The sequence below is a fragment of the Heliangelus exortis genome, chromosome Z (assembly GCF_036169615.1).
Source record: "Heliangelus exortis chromosome Z, bHelExo1.hap1, whole genome shotgun sequence".
NCBI lineage: Eukaryota > Metazoa > Chordata > Aves > Apodiformes > Trochilidae > Heliangelus > Heliangelus exortis.
Window position 1 is genome coordinate 10039165 of NC_092454.1, and position 22897 is coordinate 10062061.

At 52.2% G+C, this 22897-nt stretch overlaps 1 protein-coding gene across 2 annotated transcripts in view; it reads left to right on the forward strand.

Moving 5' to 3' along the window:
* CNTFR (ciliary neurotrophic factor receptor) overlaps positions 1–5472 on the forward strand; it is a 209465-nt gene extending 203993 nt beyond the window's left edge. Inside the window, exons 8-10 of one of the 2 annotated variants that reach the window (XM_071730239.1) lie at positions 1316–1496; positions 2953–3097; positions 4138–5472. In XM_071730239.1, the coding sequence (XP_071586340.1) occupies positions 1316–1496; positions 2953–3097; position 4138 (327 nt within the window). In that variant the 3' untranslated portion in view covers positions 4139–5472. The remainder of the gene's footprint in view (positions 1–1315; positions 1497–2952; positions 3098–4137) is intronic. The other variant, XM_071730240.1, reaches the window with a different exon arrangement.
* The last annotated feature ends 17425 nt before the right edge of the window (positions 5473–22897 follow it).

Here is a 22897-nt window from a genome sequence, read left to right on the forward strand (position 1 = left end):
TTGGCTCCATCTTGCTCCTATCATTTGATTGAATTCTTAATAAAACTCAGTTGTTGGTGGGGTCCTGTGCCTGACCCTCCAGCCATGGAAGTGCCAGTTATTCTGCTGCATCATGAGCCCCTGCCTGGGCACTGGCACCCACAGATGGGTTGTGTCAGACCTGCACCATCCTTCATGCCCCCAGCATCTTTTTTATCAACACATGCTTGGAGAGGAGGACGTTTTTGTCAAACGGGGCACAGGGGAAGGACAAGGGGTGCCCTTTGTAGCCCCCAAAGCACACACAAGCAGCACACAGGGGGAATGAATTTGGTCCTTCAGCTTCAGAGACTGATTGGAGGGCAATGTCCTATGCAGCCTCTGTCATATTCTTCTGTCCTGGTCCCCTGCATGTCTTCAGGACCACAGCTCCATCCCTGGAAGGCCACTTGGGTGCTGAGCCCTCCTCCTCTGTCAGTCAGGTGTGTTTGCTCACTGGTGGCTGTGTGATGGGGATGGACTCCTGCATCCCTATGTTCCTAAGCCAAGCTGTAAGTGGATCCAAGATCCCCAGAAGGTGTGGACACTGTCTGGAGCTAAACCACTGCACCAGTAGCTGCTTCTCCAGGGGAATGGAAGGGCCTCCCTTGTCCTGGGCAGAGGTGACAAAAGTACTAAGGGAATTTTTCTAGGAAAGATGGGTGGACAAGGCTTGATCCTTGTCCAAGGGATGCAATCCAAGCTGATGCTATGCCAGTAGGAACAGAAGCAGGGTGGCCAGAGGCATATTGATAGGCAAAGCTTCCTTACCCACTGCCCTGGATGTCTGGCTCCCAGCCACCCTGACAAGAATCATAGAATGGTTTTGGTTGGAAAAGATATTTCAGATCACCAGGTGCAACTGTTAGCCCACATCACCACTAAACCATGTCCCTCAGCACCACATCTACACATCTTTTAAACACCAGGGTTGGTGACTCCACCACTACCCTGGGCTGCCTGTTGTAGAGCCTGCCTGCACATCTGCTAGTTTCTGGTGACCTCTAGAGGAAGCTGCTCCATTCCAGCATTGTGAGATTTGGAACAGGACGGGATGGGATCTTCACCAAACCTTTGGCTTAGCTGCAGCTGGAGCATTCTCCACCTGCATCCATGTGCTGGGCTCATGCCTCTGCCCAAAGCACCATAGCCCAAACTTTCCAAGATGCCTAAAACTTCCCAAAGTGCTGCAGAAGTCTCACTATCATCCTCTGCCTGAACTAAACATCCAGATTGTCTTACACTCCCTTATGCTGGGGATCCTCTGACCACCTCCCCTTCTCCCCCCTGCCCTCAGGTTGAGCTGTCGGATGGGACATCACACACCATCACAGATGCCTACGCTGGCAAGGAGTACATCATCCAGGTGGCAGCCAAGGACAATGACATTGGCACGTGGAGTGACTGGAGTGTGGCTGTCCATGCCACTCCTTGGACAGAGGAGCCCAAACACCTCACCACGGAGGCTCAGATCACAGGTGAGAAACACCACCCCCCCACACACACACCTTCCAGTGCAAACAGGCTGTGCCTACTGCAGGGGCAAGCACAGGAATCCCCCTGGCTGTGGGTCTCCCCTGTCCAGCTCCATCCAATATTCATCCCCAGCCAAGGAAAATCCCCCAGAACATGGGGGGTCTGCAGCCACCTCACCCCCACTCGTGGCACTGGCAGCAGGTGCAGCCGTGGCCTGAGGGGTGCTGACTCAGCTCACATGGCTCCAGCATCCTCCTTGCCAGGATGGTTGGGGCCTGACAATGAAGGTGGGAGGTTATTATTATTATTATTATTATTATTATTATTATTATTATTATTATTATTATTATTACATGAACTGCTGTGCCTCCCCCCGTATCTCCCTCTCCAGTCCCACCCCCTCCACACCTCCGACCCTCACAATGCTCGGAGCGATGCCAAATCGAAATAAAAGCCACAAAGTTAGCAATCCTCTGTTTCTTGGAAGGAGCTGGGACTGTGTCCAAATGGGCGTTATCAGACCTCCGCTTCCCAGAAGGGATGGAGAGGACCCTGTGCTGGTTCCCCTGGCTGGCAGGGGTGGTGGGGCAGGGGTGTGCAGACAGGCAGTGACTGGGCTTCTAGCTGATGCCACGCATGTCAGCTGGCTCGGTGTGCATGTGAGGAGGGGGGATGCTCAGTGTCCCCACCCTCCAACCTCTATTGCAGTTGTGCATGCAGGTCCCAGCTCATGTGTGCAAGTCGTGTCCTAACAGAGCTCTGCAGAGTCTCTGTAGGTCCTGGCCATGGTCCCTGCATGGGGATGCAGTATGTACAAGCCTCACACTGCTGGTGGGTGGACACAAAGACACCTCCTCTATGCAGAAGCAGCACGCAGTAGAACCCCTGGGGGGTTTGGGCAGCAGCAGGGGTTTTGCAGCCCCTCATCACCAGAGGGGTGAACCCTTGCAAGGGGTGCAGGCACACCTTGCTGGTGTCAGGGTTTTAAATTTGCTGCTACACAGTCCTGCACGGCACTAAATGCAAGTACCACTTCCAACAGCATCTTGTGCCTGCCTGTCCCTCAGACACACATCCCTGTGCATACCAGCTCTAGCCATGCAGGACTGATGTGGGACACCCTGACTTCAGGGCTGAGCCTCACCATGACACCTCACAGGAGTCAGAAAGATGCCAAGCCAGAACCCCTGTGTCCACCAGCATCCTCCCCAGATTATCTGGCATGGGGAACTTAGGATGTGACTGAAGTTACCACAGCCTGACTGCCCAACCAAGCCCCTCCTTGGGGAGAGACAACCCATCTGGTCCTGTACAGGGGAGGACAAGTCCTGAAAGCTGGCCCAGAAGTCAGGGCAAGGTCTAGGACATTCCCTGGGTAGGGGATGCTCTCTGATAAACACCTGTGACCATGTCATCATGACTTCTTAGCCAACTCACCATCTGCCTCCCTCCCTGCAGAGACAACAAGCGCTAGCACCTCCTCTTTCATGCCACCCCCCACCACCAAGATCTGTGACAAGGGGGCTGTGGTGGGCAGTGGAGCCGTGGCAGTTAGTTGGACAGCTGGACTGGTCTTGGCTGCCTATGGTGTCCTCTATATTTAGTGAGTATCTGAAAGGTGTGAGAGATGCGATGGGGGTGCTGGGAGGGGGCAGGGATATGGGGACCTGAGGGGCTCCAGCATGGTTGAGAAGGGGGTGCTCTAACCAGGCAGTGTGTGAAGAAGATTGCAAATAAGCCATGTGGGGGTTTCTTGCTTTTTTTTTTTTTTTTTTTTTTTTTAACTCACCAAAACTGATTGCTTTTCCAGTTTGGGTGTTCTGGAGGAGAATTCAAAAATGGCTTTTAAAAAATATTCCACAAAGCCTGCAAAAGGGTCAGTCTTTGATGCCTCCTTCTCAGCAGCTCTCTCTTGTCCTGTCCTGTCCTGTCTTCTCCTCTCCTCTCCTCTCCTCTCCTCTCCTCTCCTCTCCTCTCCTCTCCTCTCCTCTCCTCTCCTCTCCTCTCCTCTCCTCTCCTCTCCTCTCCTCTCCTCTCCTCTCCTCTCCTCTCCTCTCCTCTCCTCTCCTCTCCTCTCCTCTCCTCTCCTCTCCTCTCCTCTCCTCTCCTCTCCTCTCCTCTCCTCTCCTCTCCTCTCCTTTTCACAAGAGCCTTTGCATAGTGACAGAAGAAAAACTGTCTGAGATCAGAAAATTCAAAGATGCACCTCAAAAGTGTCCTTGCTGTGGCTTAGAATGGATCTGACAGCCTGGAGACGCCCATCATGCCTCATTCCTCTCCAGGCCAGGGATGCTGTCTCATGGGTTGTTTTACTCTGTCCTTTCACTGTACCCACACTTCCCAAAGACTGGGCAATTGCCCCTGGCAGCAGCCACCTCTCTCACTTTCGGGGGATAAAGGATGTGCCTCCTCCAAGGAGCAGCACAAGGTCCTTTGCTTCCCTCCATCTGTGCCATCTCCATGACTCCATGACGTTAGTGGTGGCAATGGGAGAGAGAGGCAGTGGCAAACAGATGGGGGTGGATGGGCAGGGAGGAGGTGGAGGCGATGGGTTTGAGTTCTGGGAAAGAGTGAATTTCCCTTTGGTTAAAGTCCAAATACTTGGTGTGTTCCCTCAGTGACCCCTTTCCTCCCTGCTTGCAGATCCCCATCCGTCTGTTCGTCACAGCCCAGCGCCGACACCTTCCCACCGCCGCCACGTCCCCCCCTTGCCCCTCCAGCCCCGGCTCCACCATACCCCTCTCCCAGGCTGAGTCTCCTATCTCTTGGATTTTGCACACGTTGAGGATGTATCACGCTTCTCCCCATCGCTTCAGAGGAGGACAGAGCCACCGCCGTCCCATGGGAGCTGGGAAATCCTCTCCCAAGCCCGAAGCGAGGAGACGTACTTGTGTCGTCCCCCCCTCCCCACACACCCACACACCCACACACACCCATCCCCTTCCCCTTCCTTCTCCAGCAAGGCGAAGAGAGCCCGGACACTGCGCTGCAGCTGAGGACCCCGCTCATACAGCTTAACCCCCCCCCATGCCAAAGAAGTGCCCGCCCGCCCCATCCTGTCAGGGAGCACGACGGCGCACCGACAAAGGGGATAGGAAAATGGGGGGTGGTGGGGGTGGTGAGGGGAATGGTGTGCCCAGCTGTGTAACCCCCACTTTCAGCAGAGGGGGTCCCTGAGGACTGGACTTGCTCCCACCAAGCTTTTTTTTGAGCGTGTGGAGAAGATGGAGGGGTAGCGTGGGGTGGGGGTGGGGGTGTGTGTCTTGGGTCCCCTCCAAGGGGAGCAGTGGAGGAAAGAACTGGTGGCTTTTGTAGGTGTGGTGGGGAGCAGGGAGCTGGCAGGGTTTTTAGTGGGGAAAAATAGGAACAAATGATAGCACCGATAAAGCCCCTGCCCCTAGCTGAGCCCCTGGGACAGCTGCCCCTATGGCCTTCCCCGACCCCTCAGTACCTCTAAGGAGCCTTCACCACCCCAACCCCGTCCCCATGTCACCCCCAAACTTTTAACCGTGTTGGATACAGGGAATCACCCCCATTGACGTCTTTGTCTCATTCTCCAACAACAGCAGAATAGCTCTGCTGTTGCCTTTAGAGCTGGAGTCCTGCAGAACTGTCCCCTGCTGTTGTCCCCTGCTGTACCCTGCTGCTGTCCCCATGCCTGCTCTGCTCTCCTCCCCTTCCTGCCCCAACCCCTGTTTTGTAAAGACACCTCATCCAGCCCCTGTCCAGACCCAAGCGCAGTATTTAATACCTTATGTCCTAGTATTCCAACTGTTGACATGCTGTATTTGAATTTTTTATAGATGTATATATATAAAAAAAAATGAAACAAAAAAAAGGAAAAAAAAAAAAAAAGGAAAAAGAAAAAGAAAAAACAGAACAACAATTAATAGAGGGGATAAAAACAAGCTCACATAGAGACAATGCACACACGCGCACACACACCAGGAGAGACCGTCTTCATTAAATGATCATTTCATGACAACTGACAGCTCTGGGTATTCTTTCTCCTCTGTCTGGAGCAGGTGGGTTCAGCTGCCCACTCATGGTGCTGGCTTTGATGGTGAGGATGTGGGGATCGCAGTGAGGGGGACACAGACACCTGGAGCCCATAGCATCATCACCCCAGGGGTTGAGGGAGGACCCAAAAACTGGCTTTGGGGACATCCTGAGGAGGTCCAAGGGTGTATGCCCACCCCTAAGGACCCTTGGTGATGCAGAAGGGATGGTTGTCACCTCCCATTATGGCACCTGAGCTGTGATGCTGCATGTCCCCATTCTAGGCCCTTGAGGATCCCATGCTTTGCTGTATCCTGGAGGCTGGAGATGACACGTAGTCTCAATTAATGCACTTTACATGTCTAATTAATAATTTCACATTAGGAAAATGCCACTGGCCCAGATGCTCTGAATTAAACTTCCATTGTGGCAGGGCTCATGTGGATCCAGGGAAGGGGAGTGCTGTCAGGGTCTGGCCTCTCCCCATGTGCCTTGCCTGTGAGCACCATCTGGAGAAGTGATATCATCAAGCTGGATATATATCTAACGATATCATCACCAGGGAAAAAAATGGTGGGTTTTTTTTTTTTTAACAAATTGCCTGCCCAGTGCCCCAACAGTGTCTTCCAGCTGAGAGATAGATAGATAGATGAGTGGGTGGGTGGGTGGAATGGTGGATGGATGGATGGATGGATGGATGGATGGATGGATGGGTGGGTAGAGGTGAAGTAGCCACAACCCAGGTTCTTCAAGGCGTCAAGTAAGCACCAAGCTGGCTGCTAGCTCCTACCAGGCACTTGCAGTGATTTTAACCACGCTGAGGCTTTTATCAGAGGAGAGTTCAACCAGAGGCAGCCCTGCCTCCTGCTGGGCCGTGCCGGCAGCATCACTTTCCCACGTGCTGGCTTGGTTCACTGGTTAATGTTCCATTACCAGACAACATGCCTCCATCATTTATTAATGTTTCATTAGTGTTAAAAACATATGGTAATTAATTATGCACTAATTATGGATTCACAGCACTAAAAGCCAGGGTAATCTACCATAGCAGATGGCTCTTCGGGGTAGGGGGAAGGGACAGCTCTTAGCAGAGATGAAAATGTCAGGCCCAGCCCTTGCCTGGGGGAAGCATCTCAGACAGACAGATTCCCTTCATCTCCAACCAGGATCTCCATGCCAGGTCCAGAGGCACACTGTGTCAGGTTATTAAGCAGAGGAAACCTTGTCCATCTCAAGCTAGTTCAGGGACAAAGGGAGAGGGGCTCCTGCTGCCTAGGGCAGTTGTGTGAGAAGCCATCCAAAAGTAGTGGCTCTCACACATAGCAGGTGTCACCCTCCAGCACCTGGAGTTGGCAGGCAGCCTGACACCAGCTCCGGGGTGCTGTTCATCAGCCCCTCCACAGTGTCTGGCCAGATTAAGCAGCAGTCCATAAAGCAAGGGGTGTTGTAAAAGCCCAAAAAGCCCACTCGTGAAGTGCTCCAGTGATATTACATACAGATGTGCAGAGATGTTTCGAACTGGGGAAGGTCCATGGGGAGCATCCCTGCCAAGCAGAAAATCCATCCACTTAGCAGTATAAATCCATACAGGAAGAAAGAGGGAATTACAGTGCTCAGAGAGACCTGTGCATCGCATAACCAGAAATCCAATACATCAGCCAGGCACAACAGGTCCCTGCATCTTCCCAGCACATATGTGGCAGTAAATCCCACCCTAGGTGTTGTTTTCGGTTGTTGCTGATGTGAGAGCAGACTTGCACTGCAATCCCCAGGCTCTGCAAGAGGGATCAGAAGAGCGGCTGGAAAGCAGGAGCTATTTCCTGCCCATGAAGTCTCATAGGAAGTAGAAAGCCCTCCTTGCTTGAGTAATGGGCTGAACAGCAGAGTGGGTCCAAATCACTGCACCTCCTGCATCCTTCCCTGGGGCAGGTGCCAGCATAGATCTCATCCTCCCTGACCCAATCATCAGAGAAGGTCTCCACCAGAGAAGGAGCCTGGGGCCCTGTAGTGATAATAAGCATCTTATCACCAATTATGCTGAGAGCACTGGGTTGTACAGCTCCAATGGGGCACCACACTTTGGTAGAGCAGCAGGTATGGTGCTGTGTGTTTCAGCTCTGGCAGAGAAGTAGAAACTCCCGGGTAAAAGCAGGGAGGCAGAGGGGTGTGAAGGCAGGGTCAGCTGCTGATAAAGCAAACCAATAGCTGCAGAGCCAGACCCAAGCGTAGGAGCATCCTGTAGAGACTGGTGGAAATGCCAGGTGGATTCTGTTGAGCCAGCTGGCAGAGGAAAGTTGCTGCGTATTTGCTCAGAGGTAGATCTGGTCCTAAAGGGACCTTCCCCATCACAACAATGGGGAGAGGTGGGAGGTGGAGGTGAGAGCAGCAGGAGCCAGTGGAAAGCTGATCCCCAGGGTGAGACCATGAAGAACAGCATCCAAAAGAGCTGAGGATGCAAACAGAGTCAGCTTTACTTGGAGGAGTCCAGACTTCCCCAGTTCTCAATCTGAAATAGTGCCTAATACAGCATAAAACAAGAGCCCACCACAAACCATGGGGTTCAGAAGATGCCTACATTGCCCATACAGAGATGTTAACACTGGATTCCCTTGGCAGGTTGTAGCCTCCCTCCAGGACTTTCTTTCCTGTGGCAGGAAGGAGGGCTCAGGCATCAGGGTCCCACCATGAGTAAATGTTCCCACCTACACTTAACGGTGCAGGAAGGAGCCCAGGAGCTTTGGGTGATTCAGCTACCATTATACAGAGAAATAGACAGAGCTGCAGGTGTGGTCCCTGTGGGTAACAACAGCCCTGGACATCCTCATGATGCTGTAGGGCAGAGGCTTGTAGCAGCAAGAGGTGGCAGATGGTTGAGTAAAGTGTAACATCTTGGACCATCTTATTCCTTCACAGCTCCAGATCAGGATTCAATGCCCCTCCAGAAGAGGCTGTCTGTTGTTTGAAGAGCCTCAAAGCAGTGACTCTCCTCATGTACATCCTGAATGTCTCAGCCTCTGCCCTGGCACTGTGTCACTGGTCCCCAGACACCTCATGCCCTCTCTCCCCACCAGGCCAGCTCTGACACCTCCTCACCCCACATAGTCTCACTATGGCCAGATGAGCAGCACCCACCACCAACTTCCCAGCTCCCCATCACCTCCTTATGTTGTGGCCTCCCTCTCTACCTTTAGTTTGTCCCAATCCCCTGCCTCCTCTGGCCAGGCTGACCCACTTGGACTATCTGCTCACAGCATCCCCAAACCCCCTGCATGCAGACACAGCAGCCAAGCACAGCCCACCCAGCTCAGCTGCAGCACAGAGACAAGACCACACCAGGGTCCCCTAATAAGCAATTGAATCTTTTTTTTTTCTTTTTCTTTTCTTTTTTTCCTCCCTTTCAAGAAAAAGCCAAGCATTAATTTGGCTTCTGCCACTCTGTTTATCTAATAGCATTGCTGATTGATTGTCTTATTTATAACCCAGATCCGGTGTCTGGGCTGCTTGTGGAGACAGGGTGATTGATGGAAAAAAGACAGCCAGGGAGGGACTTAATGGAGCCATGCGGCTGAGCAGTGGAGTAGTGGCTTCAGCATGAAATGAAAGTGTCTCCCAGAAGTCTGGGCTGTTCTTCCTCTTTCCTGCACAGTTCCTGGGGAAGCTAAGTGCTGGGAGAGAGCAGTGTGCTTCCCACACCCTGCCAGGAGTGATAAGGGACTGATCTCAGGTCTCTTCCAGCAGCCTGGAGGAGGACAGGCCAAGAGGGGACACAGCCAGTAGGCTGCTTCCCAAGAAGGTGTCATACAGCCTCTGGGAAGGTTTTCCCTTTCCAGGATGGAAGGGGTGGTTTGAAGATATGAGACAGATCGTGCCTGCCCACCTGCCAGGCTGCTGTAAAGCCAGCTAATGCAGAGAGGAGCCATTCCCAGGGGTGACCAAGTGCTGCTGGGTGGGGAACTTGCCTTCCTGCAGGCTGTCAGGATCTTCCAGAGGTCTCAGTTTTGTCCAGGTCTGGGACAGGACATTCCCAGGGAGGTTTCCCTGTTCCTCAGACCTGATGGACACAAACCCCAGCAGAGTCACTGATTTGTGTGTGAATCACCTCATGAGGACAGCCACGAAATCAAAGCACCAGCAGACAGGGAAGGAGGAGCCACAGTCACAGGTGGTGAAAGGCCATTATTCAGTGTCATGATGGGGATGTGTGACAGCCCAAACACGTCCCAAACCTCCAGCCTGCAGAGTCACCCCAGAACAGCCCCTGCCCCAGCCGCAGGGCTGGGTCATGGTCAGGAGATTGCTGACAACTCCAAGTCGCCAAGAAGGCATTTAGCTTTGATTTGAGCCAGAACTAAACCCTCATCTTGTCCATAAAGATAGGTTTGGGAAGAAAAAAATAACATATTGGTTCAGTCAAAACATTTCGTTGCTGTTTGAGGGTCTTTATTTCATGTCTGATTGTAACAGATAATCTAAAACAAGCCTAAAACAAAGCCAAACACAGTTGTTTCATTATGAAAATCCCCTTCAGACAGTTTTGACATGGCCAGACCCCACTCCTTTTCTTGTTTTTTTGGTTTTCTTCCTTTTTTTATTTCTTTTTCCCCATCTGAAATTTGAGCAAAACCAAAGCAGCTTCATCAACATTTCTGTTCAAGCAGACCAAACAAAACCAGTCTCCTGCCCACCAGCCAGTGCCTGCTAAACCCTACCCACTGCCTTATGATACAGATTTATTTCTTGCAGGAGAAACCCTCCTTGAAAAGCCCAATCTGGACCATTAGACATAAGCATGTCCCCTCCATCCAGGGTGTCCCATAGCCTCCACGGTCCCCCCATGGGTGACACAGCTACCACCTCACCATGTTGCCAGTGGCTGTGGGGGTAGGGAGAGGACCAAGATGGGGGTGGGGTGGGGTAGGGGGGTGGTGATCCTTGCAGGCTGTTAGAAGATGGAGGGGCCCCCAAGCAGCGGGAGCGGAAACTGCCTTTGATGTAGGAGCTCTCCTTTCGCAAACACAATGAGTTGCAGAGGAGTTTTATAAACATGGCTATTGTTGCTCCGTCCCTTTGGTGGGAACAGATGGTCTGAGTGCTCTGTTCGGCCTCCCCTCCCCTTCCCTCACCCCCCCACCCCCACCCCCATTAATAAAGCCCCAGCAAGTCCAGCACTGCTACGGTTTTCCCAAGGGGGATCAATAAATAAATGTAATAACAACAAAGGGGCCCATGCAGACGAGATTGGGTTACAAAGAGGCCTCGGCCCCCCCCTCCTCCTTTCCGGGTAAAAGTCATTGCACGCAGGCACTCTGGATGGTTCTGGGAGAGGTTGCTCCATCCCCACTGTCTGCAGGAAGCAGGGACAAGATCTTCCCACCAAAGGAGCCAGGCACTAACTGCAAGTCTTTGTAACACCAGTCAAGGCTAAAAACACGTGATTTTGGTGGCCACCCCACAGCCTTGGCCATGGGATATTGATGGAACGTGGCTACCAGTTCCCCATGGGCATCTTCTACACATTCAGAAGTCACCTGATACCAACATGGGCCTGGGAACAGGCTCAACAACAGGCCCTGGATGTGTGGCAGGCAGGTGCCTTCTTCCAGAATTTCCTAGCCTACTAGTTGATTCAGGTAATTTCCCAGTAGGATACTACCTAGCACAGGGCAGGTGTTGAGGTTCCACCTTGACTCACTTTCTGCCTTGCTCTTGACTGACATTGGACCTTACAACTTTCTGTCCAGCTGAAAAGCATTGGTGTCTCTGACCTTAACAGCATGATGAAGTTTTATGCAGGTCTAGGAGCTAAGGTTTGTACAGATTAAGCAGGGCAGAAATCTGCAGAAAAAAGGGCTATCTGCAGGGAAGGTACTCATGTGGAAACCACCATACACTGCCCGTGGGATTTCAGGGCAGGAGGACAGCTTCTCCCAAGGAAGAAGGATTGGTGAGATTGAGCATGGCTATAGCATCTCACCAAGCTCTGGATGCTGGAGAAGTCACGCTCAGGCACTCAGTCAAGTGGCCTCTCCTTTGGGGAAGGAGTAGACCAGCTCAACAGAGCTTTCCAGAGATTCATCTGCTGAAGAACCCAGACCAATCCCATGGGCAGGGACTAGAGGGGACTTTGGTGATGTGCAAGACGGGCTGAGCAGACAATTTGGTCTGGAAGGCCTGCTCCAAACCCTGCCACTGCATCTCTGCTACAGCCATTGTCTGACCTTCTCCCTGGCTGCTCCCTGCTGCTTGGAGGTGATGAGATGCTGGTTTTACCTACACAGGACTCCTGCAGCTGGGGGTCAACGGGACAAAACGTGTCTCACACACGCATGTGCATGCACTGCTGCCTCCCCTGCGAGCTGCCCTGGAAAACTCCTCCTCCCCCAACCCATAAAAAAATTAAAACTCTTGATATCGTCTCACATAAATGTGGATTTGAGGCCCCGTCAGTCACCAGACACGTCCCACAATCTGTGCTGGCTCCGGACAGCTGGAAGGGTTTGCTGGAGGACCAGAATGACTTCACCCTGCCTCCCACGGACCGGGGTTACCCGGAGTGCTTGGTGTGGGGAGGGGAGCCAGGGACAGGGCGCAGCCAGCCCCATCCCTGCCACCACGTGGTGTCCTGGACCCACCAGGTTGGGTGCTGGTCCAGAGAATGGCCCCAGGCACTGACAGCAGAACCACCCAGGGATGCAGAGTCCATCCCCATGGGTGTGAGAGAGGCAGCTGGCCTGGGCTCCAGTGCTGGGGAGGTTTATGAGGGCTGACCCCTTGCACCGAGCGCCTGGGGCAGAATAAATCCCTCTCTGCCTCAAAGTGCAGGTGCAGGGGGCTGACAGAGAGGGGAAGAGACTACAGATGCATGGGGTGAGGGGAAGCTGGGGCTGGCCTCAGGCTGCATGCAGCTCCCCATCCATCCCTGTGGTGGGAATGGTCCCCTCCATCTGCTGCAGAGCCCACTGCATTGCCTTGCAGATGCTGTTCCTGCAGGCAGCCTTCCCCGGTGATGCCCAGGGACACAGGAAGACCAGCAGGATGTCAATAGATGTGCCACAGGCTGTTCAGAGGAGACTCGTGACATTCTGGGTGACAGAAGATGACTGCTGGCATCCCTGGGGTACTACAAGTGCTTGGGTACAGGGATCCGTAGCCGTGTTGCTCACGTTGACTTCGCCCCTGGTTTAAGGCATAGCAAGGACCTCCTGGACACTGTACCAAAGGAAACAGGCAGGATGTGGAGAGATCATCTAGTCCCTCACCCTCTTGTCATCTCAGGCAGGTGGCATGAAAGGAACTGATAAGTGCCTTAGGTCAGGGTCATGTCCTCAGCCATGAGGGTTCCTGCTCTTTCTCCAGCATGGGGAGGCATTTGAGACCTGCACTGGGAAAGACACCCAAGATCAGACACAGCCCCCCTTGCTGGACACTGGGTCTGGCTGGGGCTGGGACGTGGGGACCATCATGTGCAGGGCTGACAGGGTGTTTTGCAAGAAAAAAAGGGATTTCAGCCCATAGCCCACCTCTTCCATTTCATGTAGCACTGAACTAGGTCCTTACCTTAGGAGTTAAGCAGGGGGTTAGGAGCTTTTCCCTGAGTGAATTATAATCATCCTTTAAAAAAAAAAAAAAAAATAATAATAATAACACAAAGCAGGTGACTAAGCTTGAAGGTGGATAAATAGAGCACCTGGCTCGAGACAAGTGCAAGCCTGGTTTTGGACTCTTTGAAGTCAGAGCATCTTTGTGCTCTCGGTGGGTTCGGGCTCAAACCCTCCGTGCGTGCCTTCTACTGATGCTTCGATAATTTATAGATGTGTGAGGCTGTCCAGAAAGCTCCTCTGTGAACTTCTAGCACTGACCCAGTCCAGCTGGGCTGGGTCATGTTTGCCTCCCATGAACAGCTTGGTAGGAGCACAGTACAGTACAAATCACCCCCAAGAAGCAAACACCAACACTTCACAACCAAATCACATTCACAGACCTGCAGTGCCCCTCGGGGCATTCAGTCCCCTTGCTGCAGGCTGCCTGCTCCACCTGATGGGCAACCCATTGACTGACAAATGTGTGCACCCTTTAATTACAGCACAGTGAATCCACTTAGTACTGTTTCATTAGATATCTTGTCTATTCAAGGAGCTGGATCAGTACTGGCTCGGCTCAGCAGCCAAAGTCTCTGGATTTTCAGGCCTTTAATATTCACTCTGATCTGTTCATAAGTTATTCATAGGGAGTGGGAAATGCCTAACAAGAGAAATCACTGCAAATTGCTGGTGCTTCTGAGGCATTCTTGCAATCTGCTTGCACAGAAAGAGGAGGGGAAAGTAATAAATAAATTATTGTTTACAAATTATTTACTTGTCTCCACTAATTTCCATGCTGTTTACCTGGCAGCAGTCTGAAGTCAGGAGCAATTAGAGGAGACTTTCTCCTGGCATACCACTAGCTGGAAGTTGTGCAGCATGGCAGGAAGAAGGCCAGGGCAGCAGAAGAGCAATAAAGAGCTAGTTTGGCTGGCAGAATTGGACACTGAGTGCAGTCTTGATTGGTCTTCACATTCCAGAAGGCATCATTGTGGAAAAGATGTCTCCCTCAGCCACCTCTGCTCAGCTGGTTGGCTCCATCCCTCCCTAGTAGATGATGTCCCTCAAAGTTTCTTCCTTTGCATCACACCTGGGCAGTGCCCACAGTTCAGTGCATGTCTCCAATATCTGGCAGTAGGTAGCAGCATAGACAGTGCAGGGCTGTCCTTTCTGACCCAGCTCACCTATGGAGTCAAGTACAGCATCACACAGCTTCTTAAGGGTCATAAAGTCCTCAAAGACACTGTGGTCTGGAGAAGATGACCAGGGCTTACTAGAAATCCCCTCTCTATTCCAGAGAAGCCAAGGCTTTGTGGAGACCAGGAGAAGGTCCTAATTACGTGCTATGCCACAGAATGAAAGAGAACAGGAAGGGTGACCTGGTGTGGCATCAACAGTATTTTCTCTGCAAATGTGAGAAAGATTATGCTCACAGCCGTATCACCCCAAAAAGTTAACTCATTCCTGTGGCATAGCTACTCCAGCAGACAATGGCTACTTGAGCCAGGCAGCAGAATGAACCTGTCCTCCTACTTAGGGCCATTTCAGAATTCTCAGGGGAGCAGGAAAGTGAATGTGTCCTTTGGGGAAGGAAAAGACAACCTGGCAATGTCAGGAGAGCAGGACAGGCTGGGAACTGGTCAGTCCCAGACAGGCTGGTATGTCTTGCAGACTTCCTCATGCTTCATTCTCCTCCTGCTGCTCAAGGGTTCCTGAATTCCCTTCCTCTGAGCATTTAAATCCTGCATTCTTCCAGGCTAGTCCTAGAGCATTCTGGGCAAATGTGGCTCTAGAAGGATAACCCAGATGCCTGTAGGGTGGAAAGGGATGCACAGGCTGAGAAATGTCTGCTGAAGCTTGAACTCAGACTGCCACCAATTTCTGGCAAAGCTTGTATGAGGGCTCAGGACGTGGTAAAGCAGTTAATTAATGTAGGATAAACCAACCTTTTAGGACAGTGACCCAGTGCATAGGGGATTGACTAGGTGCACAAAAAGGCAGGTGGAAGTAAAATTATTCAGTCATAGCCTGCTGGACAGAGAGACACCATTAACCAGCATGGAAAAGAAGATGTACAAGATGGATAGATTCATGCCAGCGTGACCCACAGTCAGGCTCTTCCTGGTGCTCACACCTGCCTGTGCCATGACCATATCATGGAGACAGATGACAGTGTCCAAGGTGTCAGGCTGCAGGAGATCTGCAGGTATGCCAGGAGATGCAGGGGGAAATTTGGAATGCTGGGTCCAGATCCATGCTCTCACCTGTGACATGGACAGAGAATGCTCTCTGCAGGCTGCAGAGCTCCCTTGGAGCCCTATCTCCTCTGTGTCCCTCCCTGGTCCCAGACACCTCTCACTCCTCCATGCCCCAAGCAGCTTGTCTCCTGCTCCCTTCCAACTCATCACTCCCCACAAGTGGCCCATAAATCATCCTTGGGGAGAGGGAATTTATCCCCCTGGCTCAGCTGTCAGAGAGACCTCCAGCTGCCAGGAGTGATCCGCATGCTCTTAATTCATGGGAGGAGCTGCAGGACCTCCAGCAAAGGCTCCTGTGACTGCTTCCCTACCAAACCTTGCAAGCACAGTCCTTGCTACATGCCTGCATCCACAGAAACTGCCCAGAAGAAATTGTCCAGCAGGAAGTCATTGCTGTGGTTCTTCATGAGGCATCCTTTGCAGCTGCATGCTCTGGCCAAGAAGCAGAGAGGCAGGAGGGAACTGCAGGAAGGGGTTGTAGGTTGGGAGTCCCTGGCACACTGCAGATGGTGGGCATCTACAGGGTGGGCACTTTTCCAGCTCCATGGAGAGTCCTGGAGCACCCAGAATAACTGCAGGCAGCTGATTCAGGATGGTCCTCACCAGTCACTAGCATATGTTGCATACTCTTGCAAACATCAGGATGTGGAGCCCTTCTTGTCATTGGCCTGAGAAAAAGGCGCAGCCAAGAAAGTAAGAGGAGAGAAAGACATGGAAACACTTGTACATCCCTTGTCCAGCACACAGATTCTGCAGGGAGAGAGTCAGAGCTGGGTGGGAGCTGACAGAAGTTCACTTGCTTACACCAACCTGCTGATCTCCCTGCGCAGCTGCCCAGAGTGTGGTGTGAGATGAACACTGAGCAAATACCCCTTTTTTTTTTTCCTGCCACAATAATCCTCTTTACCTTTACAGCTTATCACCTGCACAGAGGTTTATAAAATTTTCAAGCTAATGGTGTCTCCAGTGATGATACTGCAGATGTACAACCTGCATCCTGGGATGAATAAATTATAGGAGGCAGAGTAAATTGCAATGGGAAGCACAGCACCTGCAGGACGGAAACAGATGGCTTTGCTGAGTGCCACAGCTTAGTTTCAGCAAGGGGTATGTTCCCATTGCTGGCCCTTTTGTCATGGCCCTGAAGACCACCTGGGCCCACCTGAGGCTGCAGATTCCTGATGCAGCAGCAGTGGGGCTCTGTGAGTTGTGGCTGTGTGGTTGGGCACCATGGTGGCTGTCCCTGGGTCCATGTGGGCCACCTTTCTTTCTGCTGCCCACTGAGTTTTCATGCAAGAGGATGCTCACATCCTCCAGGAACTGATATCATATTTGGCAGCTTTCTTCAGTGGGGCTGCAGCTGCAGTTTCATTTGCTGCTGAATTTATCACAACAATCCCTCTCCTGCCTTTTCTCCATCCCCACACACATGCAGAGGCAGCTTCCAGAGCAGGGTGCCCCATCCTCCTCCCCTGCCCCATGGCTTGTGGCACTCAGACATGGGATGAGGATGGGCATGGGGCTGTGCAGCAGGTGCATACTCATGTCCTGGCAATGTGACCCACTGGATGACCACAGCTCAGCACTGGGGCTCCTTCAGACTCAGGGGCAACACTGCCCCACCTGATGTCCAACAGTGCCACATTGCTCTGGATCTGGCTACAGCAAAGCTGTCAGGACGCTTGCTGCTTTCATGTCCTGGTTTAGACCAGGATAGAATTAATATTTTGTCTTGTAATTTTGCTTTCATCTAAGTATTTTCTAAGTAGCTGCACTTTCTGGAAGGAACAGCAAGTTTCTCAGTCAGTGTCTGCTTTGATAATGCTTAATGTTTATATTTGCAGCTAGAGAATGTTGTGCAGAACCCAGGCCACTGCTTTGTTCCATGAAACATCTTATGTTCCAGAAAAAGAAAGGGAGTAAAGGGATCATACCCACAACCCTCCTTGAGGAAGGAGCAGGACCTCATGCCCATGTGCCCCTTGGCTGGGCTTAGACACCAAAGCTGGGCTGGGGCTGTGCTGGTGGGACTCACTTCTTTGAGAGCAGCCCCAAACACTGCCAGAGCTTGAGGTTCTTGGAGCACCAGGGATGCTGCAGTCCCAGGGCTGTGGCAAGGGCAGCGCTGGGAGGGGGCAGAGTCACCATTCCCTTTGCCTGGAGAAAGTTTTACTGCACTGGGTAACACCATCTAACTCCACTTTCTTTCACAGTTTCATTGCCTCGTTCCAGAGTGATTGCAAAGGCGAACATGTCCAAAAGCAGATGGATCCACTAAATGTTTCTTTGCTGCGCATTATCTCATACAGTTTGGGTGCAATAAAACTTCCAGGCAGAGCAAATCTTCAAGCTTGTGCAGTGTCTTATTTTTAGCTGCAAAGTATGTCTGTTTTAGTGCTCCTAATCCCTGGCTTGGTAGTAATTTATGGAGCAAGCTCTTGGAGCACTTGGGCTAAAAGATTTGTAGTAAAACTTTTATAAGTTGCAGAGATAAATCCCATGGATGCTCACAGTCTTGGGGGACTCTCCTCCAGAAGTGTGTTTTGCTGAGCACTCCCTAGTTTAGGAGTAGGTTCAGGCAAGAAAGCATCGGATGGCTGAGAATAAACTGTCCTGGGTGTTGTCATGATCTGCAAATTGCCTAGAAGAAGAAACCAGGAGAGGCCTCAGCTTCCCAGCCTCAGGCATGCTGGAGTTGAGAATCCTGGCTCAGAAGAAGATGTTTGCCCCAGGTCTATGTCCTTTCCATGGTGCCTGGCAAGCCCTACAGCTGAACCGTGTTATCAGGCTATGCCAGGTGGCAAGAGGCCTGAGCTGGAGAGTGATGACTCCAGCTTTAATGGGATTACCAGGATGGCTGGATTACAGAGAAACCTGCACACACATTGCCCTGAAGTGTTTTCCATGGAAAAGGCTGTAGCTTAAGGGCGGGGGCAGTAGCAGAAGACTTCCTCTCCATGTCCTTGGGCTTCAAGGAAGATGTTTGCAAGATGGAGCACTACTTTATGCTTCAGTGGAGCAGGGGTTTGAGAAAAGTCAATAAGCAGAGAATAGAAAGATCCCAGTGCAAAACTAAATGGTCCCATAGCTATGCTCCCAGCTCATCCCTCCAAGAATGGTCTGCAGCACCAAGACATGGCTCTCTCAGACTCCTGATGCCTTCTGAAGCTGGCAGCTCTCAGAGACACCCCTGAATCTTGTGCCTGTGAAGATCACTTGCATTTGGTCCAACAGCTGGGGTGGGAGCTGCTGTGTAATTACTGCAGCACATCCCAGCAGGGAGGCTGCTGATTTGCCATCTGCACTGCACAGCAGGATGGGCTGATATTCACTGTGCCACCGTGTTCGGATTCACACAGGCCAGTATCCTCCAGTACTTCAAATTCCCAAGAGCACTTTTTTGTTTTTTTTCTGAAGAGGGGGAATGTTTCCAGGAACAATAAAGAAAGGAAGGTCAAATCCAGCAAGGAGACATTGCAGTTATACATAACTTTATAACCCAGGCGGGTGCCAAGGTGAGCTGCAGCACTTGGGTGGATGCTCTCCCTGTGTGCTGGCTCTTCAAAGGGGAAGCAGCTTTCCCTGTTCTTGGCTTAGGGGTACCTCTTGGACAGGACACTTGGTGGCATCATTGCATGCTGTTACACTGGGGAGGGTGGGTCTCTCCCAAATGTTTCCAGGTAATTTAGTCAAGGACAATGTCAACCAATGCCCCGGTTTATTGTCTTTGCATTTTTTTGTGCCATTTGACAAACGCAGTTGCACAAAGCAGACTCTGTCTCATCACAACCTGTTGGGAGCTGATTTGGCTGGGCTGGGCAGAAGAATAGCCCTGGCAGGTATCCTTCTCCTGCTGTTTTGTCTCTCCCCTCCCAGAGGTGCAATTAGCCTACTCACAGCACCCATCAGGGATCCTGTCCTAGGAGGAATGCCCTCTAGACACTCTGGAGTTGGGAAATGTTGAAAACTCACCCTGTGCCTTCCTGCCTCTAACAAATGGTGTCTGCAATGAGGGATACCTGCCAGATTAGCAGCAAGACCCCCCCTAAAATGACCCCCTTCCCACTCACAGTCCTGACTGCCTGCTCATCCCTCTGGCAGCTCACAGCCCACACACCTCCTTCTATTCACCTTTTCCATCACAGACTGATTCCCACACCTTTGCTGGTGTTCCACCAGAGAGATTTCTGTCACCCTGGGCATCCTCCTCTCTGCCCACCCTGGGACTCTCCATGGGCAGCGAGCTGAGCAGATCCTCCTCCCAGATACTGCAAGGTGCTGCCAGCATGGACACACTGCTGACATGGACACATTTCCATTCCCTGTTGCCAGCTTGGTGCAGGGAGGTGGCCAGTTGGCACACAGGGCAAACTCCAGGTGACCAGGGATCCCCACACAGGTCCCAAAAAGTTTAATTTCTTTTAACTTTTTTTTCATATCTTTTGCCACTTCTATCTTTGTTTTCCCAGTGAATGAGCAGGGTGCCCAAAGCCAGACAGTGGGCAGCTGGTGACGTGCACACCCAGCCAGGCTGGCCACTGCATTTCACTCACCATGGGGAAAAGAGCTAAAAAGTTTCCCGAGCCAGCAGCAGGCATTGCAGCAGCTCCACTCGAGCTGAGCAAGCAGTGGTCTGCTGGAGAAGAAGATTCAGGTGAGACCTGGACAGCAGATCCTCAGCAGGTCAGACGAGGGAGCCTGCCTAGGAGTGCAGCTATTGAGGAACTGAGGCAAAGATGATGAGGGAGTTCTGACTGGACTCTGGTCATCCCCAGTTCCTCCTTTTTATCCTGCCTGGGATGCTGCCTGAACACTGCAGAGGGCAGAAGAGCAGGGACAGGTAGGGATGGATGAACAGGGTAGATGTGAGCCCAGACTAAGCCCCCCTCCTGCACCTGCTGTTCCTGCCTCAGCACAGGAGCAGCACATCAGGGTGGGAGCTGCTGGCCCCAGCCTCCCCTATCTGGGAAAGATGCCTTCTCCTACCAACCTGCCCTGATTAGGGAAAGGGCTTCTACAACAGGATGTAGCAACACCAGGTCCAGCAGGGTCACTGCCCCAGGACCCTCACTCTGCTGAGAGCAGTAGGAACCTGTATGGTTGCTTTGTACCCACAAACACATCCGTCTGTGTCACCAAGGCTAGAGCTGCCCTGTTTCATGTCTTCCATTCAGAGACTCATAGCTAATTCAGAAAATCTGGGGGGCTACTGCCTGCCCTTGCTTGATGCAGAGCAGCTTGCAGGAGCTGGCTCTGCCTGAAGTGTGCAGCCTCTTGTTGGCTACTACTCCTCCTCCTCCTGAGCTGTTCCTGATCCACCTCATCCTCCTCCTGCTCTTCTTCTCCTCCTGCTCTTCTTCTCCTGCACCTGCTCCTTGCTCTTGCCCCTCCTGATCTGCTCTGCTCCTGCTCCGCTGTGGGCAAGCAGCGGTCTGTGCTGCCCTCGCCTGGCTGCGCTGGAGGCTGTGCATGCTGCCCGTGTCCAGGAACAATGCAAAAGTCCCTTCTTTTTCTGTTTGCAGACTTCTCCATCTTCCCTATCACTTCCCTCCTCCCCGTGCACACACCCGACGCGCTGCTCACTGCCCTGCTGTCACTGCCCTGGGGCCGGCTGTACTGCAGGTGAAGTTTTTCGCGGGGTGTTAACAAAAACCAGCCCTGCCCAGGGAACCATCAGCTTTTCCTGACAGATCATCCAAATCTGCAGCCCACAGCATCGCCTCTTGGTACACAGGTGGCTCTTGCTCCTTCCCTTTCTATATGAAAGAAAGAAAGAAAGCTGTTCTCTGCCTAGACCTACCTCTGCTCAAGGAATGTTTGCTATTAGCCTCTAGGTCTTCATTTTCCCTGCTGCCCCTTGGCTCAAGCTCCATCTTCTCATGTGCCATAAAGGCAGGCACCCGAAATCACACTGCTCCTTCTCTCCTCCTTCGAGCAGCAAGACCAGATCAGAAACACTGGACAAAATGGATAATTTTGCCTTTTTCCAGATGTTGCCTGAAGGATCATCCTTTGAGGGCACACCTGAAGAATTTAAAACCCTGGTGTAATTTGAATGGGGATGGGTTATAGCTTGGCCCCTCTCAGCAGGTCTGTCTCACAGAGACATCCTCTGTGGTGCCTGCCAGTCTCTGACCTGCATGTCCCTGTCCTGCTGGTGACAGGGGCTATCACTTGCCACAGCACACACAGCACTGCTGTCCTTCCCACCATAGTTTTCCTGACTTCTCTCCTTCCAAACCTTAGGTTTTCAAAGAATTTTTTTTGCTGGGAGGAAAACATTTCTCACAGGTACCCCCAAGCCTCTTGAGTGGTTCAGTAAAGGCCCTGAGCACCGAGGACCTAGGAGACCTGGGACAGGGAGGAGAGGTGTCCCTCTCACCTGCTGTAGAAGAAGCCACCACAACATCCTTGGCATTAGGCATCACATTGCTATTTGTCACCGAGGGGGGAGGAACAGTTTTGGGGGATATGAACCCTGATGCTGACCCTACCCCAGCAGTGAAAGAAGGGCTCACTGGCAAGCTCCGTATTGATGGGCCGGAGTTACTGGGAGCTGCTGATTCTGTGGGGCAGAGAAAGAGGACAGAGGAGTGTTTGGCGGAGTGCTGCAACTATCTGAGGCCACCGGAGGAGTCGGATGCCGCCCAGGGATCGAAACTGATCCTTGCTGGGCCGCCAGGAGAGGGCAGACTCAGCCCGAGCAGCGGGGCCGAGCATGCTGCCTGCTGCCTGGGTCTCGACTGGGAATGATCCTGCTGCTCCCCCTCAGCCTCCCAGACCTGGGTTAGCACCCCCTGGTCCAGTCTTGGGGCTCCCGTTTGTCCCAAACTGGCCTCATGCCCTTATCCCGGGGTAAGCAACCCTCAGTCCCTCTGCCCTCCCCACCCCCCTGCTGCCTGCCTCTGACCTGATGGAGCAGGGAATGGAGACATAAAATCATAGAACTGGTTTGGTTGGAAAAGGCCTTTGAGATCATCGAGATCCACCATTAACCCATTGCTGCCAAGCCCACCACTAAACCATGACCTTCAACACCACATACACACCTCTTGGAAATGCCTCCAGGGATGATAACTCCACCACTGCCCTGGGCAGCCTGTGCCAGTGTCTGACACCACTTTCAGGGAAGAAATAATTCCTAATATCCAATCTAAACCTCCACAGGCACAACCTGAGGCTTTTTACTCTTAGCTTTTCAATTGTTACTTGGAAAAAGGGGCCAACCCTCACCTGTCCGCAGCCTCCTTTCACGTCCTTGTAGAGAGTGATAGTGTCCCCCCCCATTCTCCTTTTACCCAGAACAAACAGCCCCAGTTGTTCAGTTCCCTCAGCTGCTTCTCATAAGACTTGCTCTCCAGACCCTTCACCAGCTTTGTTGCCCTTCTCTGGACACACTCCAGCCCCTCAATGTTCTTCTTGTAGTGAGGAGCCCAGAACTGAACACAGGATTCAAGGTGCCACCTCACCAGTGCCTATTACAGGGGAACTATCACTACCTAGACTTGTTGGCCACACTCTTGCTGATACAGACCAGGATGCTGTTGGTCTTCTTGGCCACCTGGG